Source organism: Quercus lobata, chromosome 3 (genome assembly GCF_001633185.2).
Source record: "Quercus lobata isolate SW786 chromosome 3, ValleyOak3.0 Primary Assembly, whole genome shotgun sequence".
Lineage (NCBI taxonomy): Eukaryota > Viridiplantae > Streptophyta > Magnoliopsida > Fagales > Fagaceae > Quercus > Quercus lobata.
This window is the reverse complement of record NC_044906.1, coordinates 67101718-67114329: the sequence shown is the minus strand read 5'-3', so window position 1 is coordinate 67114329 and position 12612 is coordinate 67101718. Positions and strand designations below refer to the sequence as shown.

Here is a 12612-nt window from a genome sequence, read left to right as displayed (position 1 = left end):
TATGCTTACATCATTGCCCACTTTCTTATATTCCTTTGTTAGCTAGCAACTAATCTCAGTTACTATTCTAAGAGCATTTTTCAAACATGGTCAAGATAGACATGTTTAATTTGGGCTTTATATTTTTAATTAAGTATACCTAAAGGGATAATTACAAAGGAAGCTTCATCAAGTGCTGATTATTCACATTTTCTACAGAACTTTGATTTTAATAGGATTTTATGTGGAGCTGTAGACTGTAGTAGATGGGACTTGGCACCCACATATATAATTTTTATGTAGTTATCTGTATATTATATATGATTAGGCTTTAATAGAGGGCAATACATGAATCCACTGACTTGTTGATTTGTAAAGTAAAAAAAAATGAAAAATCATAGATATGCATTGAAGTACAGTGAGAATTTTGTTGCAAAGTTGGAGCCCCTTCCTTCCAGGTGATTGCATCCCCATTTTTTCTTTGACTTTTTGGTATTAATATAATACTTTAGCAATCTTTTAAAGCATGGAATATTTCTTTTAAATGTCCAAGTGGTAGCATAATTGCATGTCTTAAATTATTTTAAGTGCTTATAGACCATGGAATTACTTGTTAATTAAACACACTGAATCCTCTTTGATAGGTAAAGTTGGAGTGTATATACAACAACATCAACAACAAGAAAAGAGTTTTTTTTTATACCAATATTGCATGAGACGGCTTCTCTGATCTGACTTTTCTTTTATATTACATTTTTATTGACCCTTGGTTATGCTTGTGCCGTTCATGATGACTATTATTATATATTAAATCTAAACTTGAGATGCAATGCATCGTTGGAAACCATAGAGGTTACTATAAAAGGAAGAGAAGCCAAACAACTAATCGGTGTATCAGTACTACTACAAATATCCTTTTTAATCTTTTCTAGTTTTGGGAGTGATGGCAAAGGTTGAGTCCAATTCTAACTCTAATCATTTCCAATCTCCCACATGGGATAGAGAAAATGGCTATTCTGCTAGTTCTAATGCAGAGAAGAAGCTCAAATTATTTGGGGTTGAGTTAACACCTAGTAAGAATGATGAGAGCAACATGAAAGGCTCAGCAGAAGGAGATGAAAGTGTAAACTCATCAACAACAACAGTTTCATCTGAAAGAGAGAAGAAACTTTCCAAGGAAAGGAGCTTAATTGGGGGCCTTGATGACAAGAAGTTCGAGTGCCAATATTGTCTCAAGGAGTTTGCAAACTCACAAGCATTAGGAGGTCACCAAAATGCCCATAAGAAGGAGAGGATGAAGAAGAAAAGGTTGCAGCTTCAAGCAAGGAAAGCCAGCCTCAACTGTTACCTTCAACCTTACAGCCAAGCCTTTACTAATTCTAATGGCAACAGTACTGTTCCTTGGTTTTACAGTCCCTCATCAGAGTTCACAGTCTACGATGAGTCTCAGATTTGTTTCAATAATCCCTTTGATCAAGATGCTCATGTTAATGGCTCTCAATTGTCAAAGTGGTATGCTGTACCTGCTCAAGTCTCTTTCCAACAAGATTCATGTAGCTTCACTTTAACACATAGTGACAGGTCCAGAGAGAATAGGCCCAATATCTTTAAGCCTTCAGCCTTGCCTGCTTCTAAGCAAAGCTATAAATCCTTGGATTTACAGTTAGGCATGAACATGCAAGCAAATATGCGAAGCTCCTCTAGAAGTGGTAGATAGAAAATATGTAATTTATTCCACAATATATGTCGGTGATTAAACACAGTGCCATGTATCTTCTCCAGTGGCTTGAAATCTTTAGACTTTCAAGAACTGGAAATTCATTTCAAAATTTCCCTGATGTGTGCATGGCTGGTATTGTCAACAGCAACTTTAAATCACAAAATAGAAAAATTTTTGTTCACAGATATATTATTGTGGTATTATTATACTGCCTAAGTGCCAAAGAAACGTTGTCATGAATATCAAAACCAATTCATTCGAATTGGTCCAGGTTTGGAACAAAGTTTGGTGAGATCGTTAAAACCAAGCCTTGAAGCCAGGAAGATCTGACATTTTATTTGTTTTAATTGCGCACGACTTGTAAATTTATACGTACTGTACACATTTGTGAATTGATCAAGAAAAGTGTTACACTTCGTCTATAAACAGAACCCATATGATTGGTGGATAGCCCAGCAAAGTTACTGTCTTTCTTTTTTTTCTTTTTTTTCATGACCATGTGTTCAGGGATGGACCTACACTAGAGCAGAAGGGGGCCATGCAAAAACAAAAACAAAAAAACTAATATATGCTTACAAATTGGTATACAAAAAATTAAGATTTGCCCTTAAATATATAAATATATATATATATATTTTTTTTGTCTCTCCTCCTCTAAAATATTTAGATATTGACCTACAAGAAAAGAAATAAATAAATAAAATTCATGCCCCCTTAACTACAAAAACAAAATAAATAAATAAATAAATATAGACTAAACAAAAATCGTGCACAAAATAAGAAACACTTATTTTATATGTTATACTTTGTTGATGTTTTTTATAATATGAAATGTTTAAGAAATACTTATTTTGTATGTAGTATTTTGTTAAATATGAAATAGATGTTAGTTTTTATTTTCATAAATTTTTTCTTAGTTTTAAGCTTTGCCCCCCAAGTACAAATCCTAGTTCCGTCCCTGCATGTGTTCTTAATTAGTCTTACATAAGTTGCACCATTATGCACGTTGTGTCTTCAATCTTATTATTATTATTAATTATTACCAAAAAAAAAAAAGGAAACTTATTAATCAAGTTTAACTAACTTAAATTGTTAAAACGCATAATGCATGCCAGCATTTCTGCAATCTGAAAAGAATAATCTTTTGCTTGAGACATTAACCAGCCAATTGGTTTTCCATTTTTTTTTTCTGAGTGCTTTGGTTTTATAAAATATAATAAATATGGTGGGTAGTCCATGTGTTGAGAATTGAAGCACTTATTTAATGGAAATGATCAAACTAAAACTAGCAAGAAAAAAAAATAGAGGAAAAACTTGGCAGGATGATATTGAATCCTTTAAACTATTTTCAGTTTAAGGTCTTATCAGGTATCTCGTGCTATAGAAAATCAAGTCTAAAACCGTCCACTTCCACATATATAATTAAGAAAATCTTAAATCCTAAAAAAAAATCTTAAATTTATTATCAATGTGTTATTTTATTTATAAAAACACGTATGTATTGAATGTAACAAATATTAATAAATGTCCTTTAATAACATAATAATTAAATATTAGAATCGCTTTTTTTTAACAATAAATGATAATTTAGTTTAAAAGACTTATATTAAGGGAAATGTTAACAAATTCCCTAAGGGCATTGGTTTAGAAATCATTTTTAGATACATTTTATTCAAAATTTTGAGCACGATAGAAATTTTCATTTAAAATTGATAAAACAATTAATTTTTCTGACAACATTTTATATTTTTCATAAAAATGATGTTAAAACTTTTTTAATTTAGTTTATTAACAATTGTCTAAAGGATATCCGTTAACATGAACCATATAATAATAGCAAAATTATGTTTTTACATTTACTATTCATGTACAATTTAAATTGTAAACTGTATAATATTGTACTTTGTACACATTTACATGAACAGAGCACAATATTGTATATTGCTCATGCAAATGCATACAATTTTGTACATTTTATACAAACAATAAATGTAAACATATAATTTTTATAATAATATTTGTAATATCCCTAAAATCACTCATTAAAAATAATGAAGTTTATGCAAAAGATTGCTATTATACCGCATCGTCACCCGTGACTATATACGGTGAAAACTGATTTCAAACATGTATATAGCAAAGACTCTTTTAGTTCGGGTTTTTACCCTTTCAGACAAAGTGCTGGGTTTGAGTAATTCACCATCTGAATTCCATGCATGAACTTATTCTTTGGTTATTGTTACAACTACTACAACATTAAAAATAGCATCTTATACTATGAACTCATTTAAAACAATTGATATTATTATCTTCCTCTTTTTTAATACTATTGAACTATATATTTCCATAACCTTCTTTAATAAAAAAAAGTTTTTTGTTTGAATTATTCTTTAAGATCAGGTTTGGTTGATGGCTTTAATAATGGGTTTGATTGAATTGCTTCTCTAGCACTTATGCTGTAGGTTGGATTCAAAAAAATATTGAGGCAGAACAAAACCACCCTAAAACCATCTAGAACTTGGTTACTTTATTTGATTAAGATTTGATCCTGATTTGTATACAATACTAAAAATAATACATTACTTTATAGTAAGCGTTAAGATTTCAACCTAAAACATTAAGAATAGTTTATTTGATTAAGATTTGATCCTTAGAATAATACTTAATAAGATTTAAACCGACAACATCCATTTAATGATTATTCTACTTTGCTACCAATACGTTACGGGCAGTAACAATTGTATTCTAAATCCTAGCAATTTATTTATCAAATTTGACTTTAGAAAAAATAATTATATATATAGAGAGAGAGGTTCAACCTATGATATTCATTTTTAGTGATTGTGCTATTTATTATCAGATTAAGACACCGGTCAGTTTTTGATGTTAATTAAGTGGGGCTGGGGATTGAACCTAAAATCTCTTATTCAACTTGAATCAACTATTAAAGACTTTACCAGTTGAACTAACCATAACCCATAATCAAATTTGACTTCTTAATTTCCCTTCATTTTTTTTTTTTTTTTCATTTTGGGTACCATGATCCTTTTATTTTATAATTTTTTGAGCAACATAGCACGATACTTGTATAGTAAAATAATGAAAGTGCACGAATCCGTTGTACAAAATATGCCTCTTCCCTCTTCCTCGCACTAACACGTGCAAATAAGCTAAATATACAAAACTACTAACATTTCTTATTCAGCATTTTAATAATCTATATAGGATATTTATTGACAAGAACAAGTAATGTAATTATTATTATTATCATATTAACAATAAAATAAAATACCCTATTAAAAAAATAAAATAAACTTTGCATATTGATCAATGCCATCATCATATTTTAACATATGTGTAGTTACTAGTTAACTTATAGTTCTGCCAGTTTTTATAAATAGGGCAATATAATAATGTTAAAATTTGTATCAATTTTTTTTATTTATTTAATTACAGTCTTTGCTTCTTCATATTACTGTCTAAAGTCTAAATCAGTTCATTTAAGTATAATTAATTAGCAAACATCAGATTTGAACGCGGCATTAATCTCACCAAAAAACAAATTAACAAACAAACAAATAATAATAAATAATTATTGGTTTGTCAATATTGTAGACTAGCACATAGATTATATTTTTCATGAGATTTTCTTTGTGAAGAATGGACCAGCAATTATTTAATAGTTTTCATACTGGAAGATAGCCCAGCAAAGCTATTGTCCAATTTTCTTTAATTTGGTCAAGATCATGTGTTTCTTAAAAGTTCCAGCACCATGAAGCAAAGACAATGACTTCAAAATTATGAAATTTAAAGAGAGAAAAAAATATATATTTTCTTACTATGACACTCTAGATCAACCCAAAAAATTGACATGTGTTTTTTATTTCCTTGGAGTCTCCAGTGTCCTTGCACTGTGCTGTATGAACAGCCAGAATTTCTTTATTTATTTCATTTATGTTTCTGAAAAATTGAAATGCATGCATGGCAGCATTTTCTTAACCTGAACCTATTTTGTGGAGGAAGAAAAACTAATTTTGTTTATGATATGAGGAACATGAACAAATTACATCCTGTTTATAAAACTTTTAATTATTGTTCCATTATTCAATATTTTCTTTATAAATTTATATTTTTAAAATCTCAATTTTAGATTATATACTCTCATTAGTTTTAGTGCACAAATCAAATTCCATGTTAATAGCATATTATTTACTATTAGATATATGTATAATTTTAATTTTTTTTTTTTAAATTGAATCAAACTCCATGTTAAATAACATATTATTTTCTATTTAAACATATTTAAACATTAAATAAATAAGATAGTTATTAATCTCCTATCATCTTCAAATTTTACAAGCACATAATAGCACAAGATATAAAATGAAAATGTAATATGATAATTATAAGGACACAAAACTCAGGTTGTCCAAACCCACTTAGAACAGTGAAGTTTGTGCAGCCTAACTAAGCCCAAATCAATAGATATTTGTAAGAGAGTGGATTAAAACAAAGGAGAGGGGGATTAGTCCGAGGACAATAGTAGGGCAAGAATGACTGAAGATAAAAGTTTATGTATATATGAGGCTTATTACAAGCTTACCCGAGGAGGCAATTCTTACACAAAATGATACACAGTTTACTTTCTCTCTCTCCATGTTCTTGTTCCAATTTTTTTTTCTCCCTTTATCTGGAAGTTCCCTTTCCTTATATATTTCTTAAGCCATCGTATCCTGGCCCTTCATCTCCACCTATCCAGACTCTCCTTATGACACTTGTCCCCTTAAACTTCTATTGAAGGTGGTAGAAGGAGTTGTTTAGTTGTAAATTCCACTGTTTAGGTCACTTCCTCATCAATGCAGCTGATAAAACTGTTACTAGGCATTTAATGTGGAGGCAACAGGTGAACTCTCACTAGAAACTTCCTTCACCTTCCATGATTCTCTCTCTATATCCCATCCTCCTCATCTAGACTTCCCAGAAGTCTTTTGTCTCTTCTCATCCTATCCTCAGGTAAATCCCCTCTTCGGACTCATGATGCCTCAATAGTGATAATTACAGTTCATTATATCCTTCCTCAGTCCTCGAGCCCCACAATAATAGATTTGTTGAAATACACACTAAATAGAAAATTATTTAATGATAATACAACTTAAATGTAACTCGTGATATAATAGCCAACCTCTCTTTCTCTCCCCATAAAATTAGAGTTGTAAGCAAGCAAAGCTAAACCAAGTATTTAAAGTTTAGGTTTGTTCATTTAATTTTATTTCGAAGCCTAGTTCGAGCTTAGTTCATTTTCTAGTCAAACAAACTTGAAATTGTTCACAAGTTACTAGATTAACTTATTATTTACCTATATATAGTATCCATTACTACCAAATATTATCCCTTATAAAATCTATAAATTTTTATTACAAATAGATTTTTTATATTAATAATAAACTACAAATAATAGTTTGGTATTATATAGATCTATTTACAAAGTTACATAATCAAATATCAAGTCTATACAAGTATACATATAAAAATATATTATTATATATAATTAAATTGAACCTCTTATGTATTCATGAGTTTGTTTACAAACACAATATAATGTTTGAGCTTAGCTTCTTTAATAGTCAAAGTTAAATTTAGACTTAAAGTTGGCTTGTTTACTAAACAAACGAATATAAGTATAGAGACCTAAAAGGAGGGTCTTGCAATCCATAGAATTCCACATCTCCTAGGGAAGCACATGAGGATGTGCTTATAAGGAGTGACCTCCCTTTAGTGTGTAGAGGCCTTTTCCCCCCACTATTGTGTGCTTTGGGGGAGAACAAAATCGTGAGAGGTATGGCCTCAAAGTGAACAATATCTATACAGTTAAGATAAGGTCACTACAGGTGGTATTAAAGTCATGCCTTAGTTGGAAGTGTAGGCTCCACACGTGAGGACGCGTGTGCCCGTAAAGGGGTGGATTGTAAAAGCCCAAAAGGGGAGTCTTGCAATCCATGAAATCCCACATCGCCTAGGGAAGCACATGTAAATGTCTTTATAAGGAGTGAACTCCCTTTAGTGTGTAAAGGCATTTCCCCCACTTCTATGTGCTTTGGGGGAGAACAAAATTGTGAGGGGTATAGGCCTTAAAGTAGACAATATCTACACAATTGGAGCGAGGTCATTACAATAAGCAAGCATTTTCTTGAATCAAACTCAACATATTCATAAACAACTTTGATCTACGTAATAATAGAAAATTATAAGGGATAATCACACTTTACCCACATGTGGTTTGTCTCTAATTTGACTTACCTACCCGTGGTTTCATTTTTGACACTTTACCCACCTGTGATTCCCTCCATTATTTCTCTATTATCCACCTTTAGTGCAGACGTTACTCTAACACATAAACTCATCAAAAATAGAACCTAAAGCAGATCAAACACTCCTCACTAAGGAAGAACAAAGAACAGAGTACTCAAATCAATAATAAAATATCTAAATCATCCAAAATAACCAACAAAGCTATAAACTTCACAATCAAAGCCACCTTGTGCATCGAATCACAACTAAAAATGCAAAATGTTACTAACTGATCAGACCAACAAAACCAAACCTTCGTGCTTCTATAAATTCTAGCCAAAATCATCAAACTACAGATCCTCAACAAACCCCGAAGAAAACCCAATCCAAGTGACCATCTATGCTTCTCTCTCTTTTAGATTTGACCGATCAAACCACCCAATCACTACTGACCTGGGTTTTCAACCATGGGTTTAAAGAGAGAGATAAAGATGATGAGTAAGAGAGAGAGAGAGGAGAAAGGACCAGACATCAAGAGCTTGAACCGAGAGAGCCTAAAGATCTGGGTTTTCGGCCGGTGGCGGCGATAGCGATGGTGTAACGTCTGCACTGGAGGTGGGTAACAGAGAAGTAACAGAGGAAATCACATGTGGGTAAGTGTCAAAAAACAAACCACGGGTAGTAAGTCAAATTAAAGGCAAACCACAAGTGAGTAAAGTGTAACTATCCCAAATTATAATTAACTGCATGTGGTTTGGTCCTATAACAATTTAGTCCATAAGCTATCAATTGTTAAGTTTGATCCCATAAAGTTTGAAAAAGTTTGATCTCCTAAAGTTTGAATTAAAATGAAATTATCACGATTTGATTGTTAAGTTTGGTCCTCTAAAGTTTGAAAACCGTGAGAGGTATAAGCCCCAAAGCGAACAATATTTACACAATTGAGGCAAAGTCTTTACAATAAGCAAGCCTTTTCTTGAATCATACTCGACATATTCATAAACAACTTTGTTCTACATAAAAAAGGAAAATTATAATTACCCACATGTGGTTGGGTTTTATAACAATTTAGTCCATAAGCTGTCAATTGTTAAGTTTAATCCCCTAAAGTTTGAATTAAAATGAAGTTATCACAGTTTGACTCAAGTTATTGCATTCAATGCTAGCTAGATATAATATAGGCCTTAAAATATTTCTACTTCTACATAATCTATAATCAAGTTTACTGCACAAGATTAATCCTGTTGTTTATCACTATCCTCATCACCTACATCACCAACTAGTATGATAAAAGCTGATTTTCCAAATTTTGTATATATTTAGCTAGCTTATTTTTTGCCAACTTGTTTTACTATTCATGAGTTTCATTATACCATTTTAACTAACATTTATCTTTACCTATAATACTTTCAACAAAAAATTTTCAGTTTTAACAAAATAAACGGATCCTAAACAGACCCTTTGTAAAGCAAGGCTCAAACTGTTGGAGTTAGGTTTTGACTTTCTAACAATGTGCTGGGTTTGAGAAGATTATATATATATCTAAACCCATGCATGATCGTAATTATTATTCTATATAATAATAAGAGTAATATAATTAATGAAGACATTAAAAAAGAGGATCTTATATAATCTAATTCACGTTACTCATCTAACAATTGACATTATCTTTTTTTAACGATGTAATCTTTATTATAGATATGGTAGGAGTCAGCAAACTCTTCTTTTCTTTTTCTTTTTTTTTAAGTAAGATAGATGAACCTAGGTTTATTGCTTAATTCATTTGCTTTTCTAGCAATTACTTGATGGTTTGAGTTTGAAAATTATAGCAAAAAAATGAGAAAGTATCTCTTGCGTCAGGACGTATGAGATACGATCAGAGCATAAAGGATTTTTCCCACAATTGTTAAATAAAACTAAATTGTTAGATAAAACTAAATTGTTAAAATCAGGTGACCTGCTCACCTATTCCAACTTGGTACGTAGGATGCTTGGAAATATAATTAAAATTCTAAAATTTAATAAATCAAAATTGACTTTCTTTGCCAAAGTTTTTTTTTATTATTATAATTTATGTTTTGAGTTACATATATACTAATGCTTATACATATTTTATAAAAAAATGTTTTATCCACAATATTTTTACAATAAATTCTAAATGATAGGTTGTTACAGGTTATTATTGATATTCAAATTAGAACCAATAATAACTTCCGACTTAAAAAAAATCAATAATAATTTACCATTTATGATTTATAATAAAAAATGTATGGATATATCTCTTCTCTATTTTATATAACTACTGATTGAGTACGCATTCCTCCCTCGTCATTGCTGATGTATTTATTTACTTCTTCTTCTTTTTTAATTGTTACAAACAGCATTCTTGGAACCTAGACAGGCTAAGATCTTTTTCTTTTTCTTTTTCTTTTCTTTTCTTTTTTGAGAAAAAGACAGGTTAATAACTTAATACATGTTGACAAGACCGAATTATAATTATCATAAAACGTTTTAAAAAGAAAGTAATCTTAAAATAAATATAGGTCAGCAGTGGTACGGATAATGACTACCATATATCATAATTTAAATTTATTAAACTTGATAGTTAATTTATTGTGCGCGCCAAAGACAAGATTACAGGGCTAAACCCCTACTTGGACTTACAACTTATTTATATGGTGGGTTTGGATATCCTACTTTGAGTCGTTCTAAGTTTAGAGACTCAATGAGATCACTTTTCTCTCTTTCTCTGTGTTTCTTCCTCTCAAACTCTCTTTCTCTTCCTCTTTTCTCTCCACAAAATTGTATCCCCCTCTCCATTCTTTAGTTTCTCCTATTTATAGTCAATTATTAATGAGGGGATTATCGTTACCTTTAAACTAGTGCAATGAGAGGTCCAATGCCGTTAATTTTAAGTGGATGTTTAGGTGTGAGTGGCTTTGGAAACGGTTCCCACTGTAGCAAGTGTGCTCGGCAGCGAAGTTTCCTAAGGCACTACCGAGCACTCACAGGGCGATGTACCCGAACATTTGCATATTGTCTGGGGATGACTTGTCGAGCAATATGTGAGCTGGAATCCGTTGTCCGCTTATCAGGCATTTAAACAACACCCAACTTAGGCTCGTAGTTATTGTAGGCTCGGACCGGGATCCCGAGCGAAACGAAGGTTGGACCCCTGGGCCATACTATTAATCCATGGCCCAAGGTCCAAATGGACTTGGATGTTAGGCCGTACACTTATAATTATGTGAATTAATTACACTATAGACAGCATGAAAGATTAAGTCAAACAAAAAAAAAAAGGTTCTCTTGCTAGCTTTAGCTTGATACAAAACCGTACGGAACAAACTTTTCTAGATAAGATAGACAAGTTCTTCTTTCTTTTGGTTCCTCTTTTTAATCATTCTTTTACTTTGTAGATTTGTGAAAATGATACGAGTAAGTAGCGAAGGGACCAATAAATTTAGAGGTCTAAGACGATATATATAAATGAGACATTTTTGTTATCACTTAAATAATATTTAACTAGTATTTAATATCATAATTTCTTTATAACAAAAATATATTCTTTTTATTTTGTAATATGCTTTTTTTTGGGAAAATGTTAAAGCTATAATAAATTTTACTTTCAAACGATGTAAAAATAAATGTGCTTAGTGATACTTGAAGAAGATAATAAACAAGTATTTGAATGAATGACATTACGAATATTATAAATTCTACAACATGAGACTTACAAAGATGTATTATTAATCAAAAAAATAATTCAAAAATACATTTAATAGGTAATTGACATCCACATATCATATTAATTGTCACATCAATTTGTAAAATTTTCAAGTAAAATTAATAATATTTCTAATATTTTCCTATCTGAATTATTTCTTGCGATTAGTGATACATATATTTGTAAGGGAAAATGCTAGAAATACAAATTCTTTTACAAAAACTTTTATAAACTGATAATGTAGTGAATGATTATAGATAAATAAAAAAGTGATGTTATCGGTGGGTCCAAATGAGAATCAGTAGGAAATTGGCCACAACAACAGTTTGTAAAATAATTTGTAAAACTATAGCATTACTTTATTTGTAAGACTGATGTATTTAAAGTTGTATTATTTCTAACGCATTACTCAATACTTAGTGACTTCTTAAAAGTAGAAGAAAATTATAAAACTAATTTTTTTTTCCAATTTCTCCAATTTTTTTTTTAAATATATATATATATATATATATATATATCAGTTTTTGCCCAAAATTTGGGGCCTTCCTCTAGTAAGGGGCCCTAGGCAGTGGCCTAGGCCCAAGGTTGGCCTGGTAGTAGCAAATATGTATTTTATGCTTATTTAATGATTTATAACACTCACCATTAAACAAGTGTACAAAGAAATATTCTCACTTTTTGTCCGAATACATGTATAATCAATACAACATTTGAGACTAAGATTTTGTTGTTATTATTATTGTTGTGTCTGAAAACACAAAGTTGGATACAAATATTTTTATTTACAAGGAAAAGAAAAAAAAGGAAACCCTTGTACAAATAAAAGGGCAAAAGAGTTGGAGAGTATTAGACTAATCCATTATTACTTGTTATCTCCTTGTCCCTCTATTGTATAAGT

General features: G+C 30.7%; 1 protein-coding gene across 2 annotated transcripts; it reads left to right on the top strand.

Annotated features, from left to right (window-relative positions):
• Nucleotides 1–340: 340 nt before the first annotated feature.
• LOC115982035 (zinc finger protein 5-like) lies at nt 341–1886 on the top strand. Of its 2 annotated transcripts, none has more exons than XM_031104507.1 (2): nt 341–437; nt 982–1886. In XM_031104507.1, exons 1-2 carry the CDS (start codon nt 367–369, stop codon nt 1694–1696), a joined length of 786 nt encoding a protein of 261 aa, XP_030960367.1. In that variant the 5' UTR covers nt 341–366; the 3' UTR covers nt 1697–1886. The 2 variants fall into 2 exon arrangements, with proteins under 2 accessions (XP_030960367.1, XP_030960368.1); XM_031104508.1 differs by having other exon boundaries at nt 347–437; nt 624–1886.
• Nucleotides 1887–12612: the final 10726 nt, after the last annotated feature.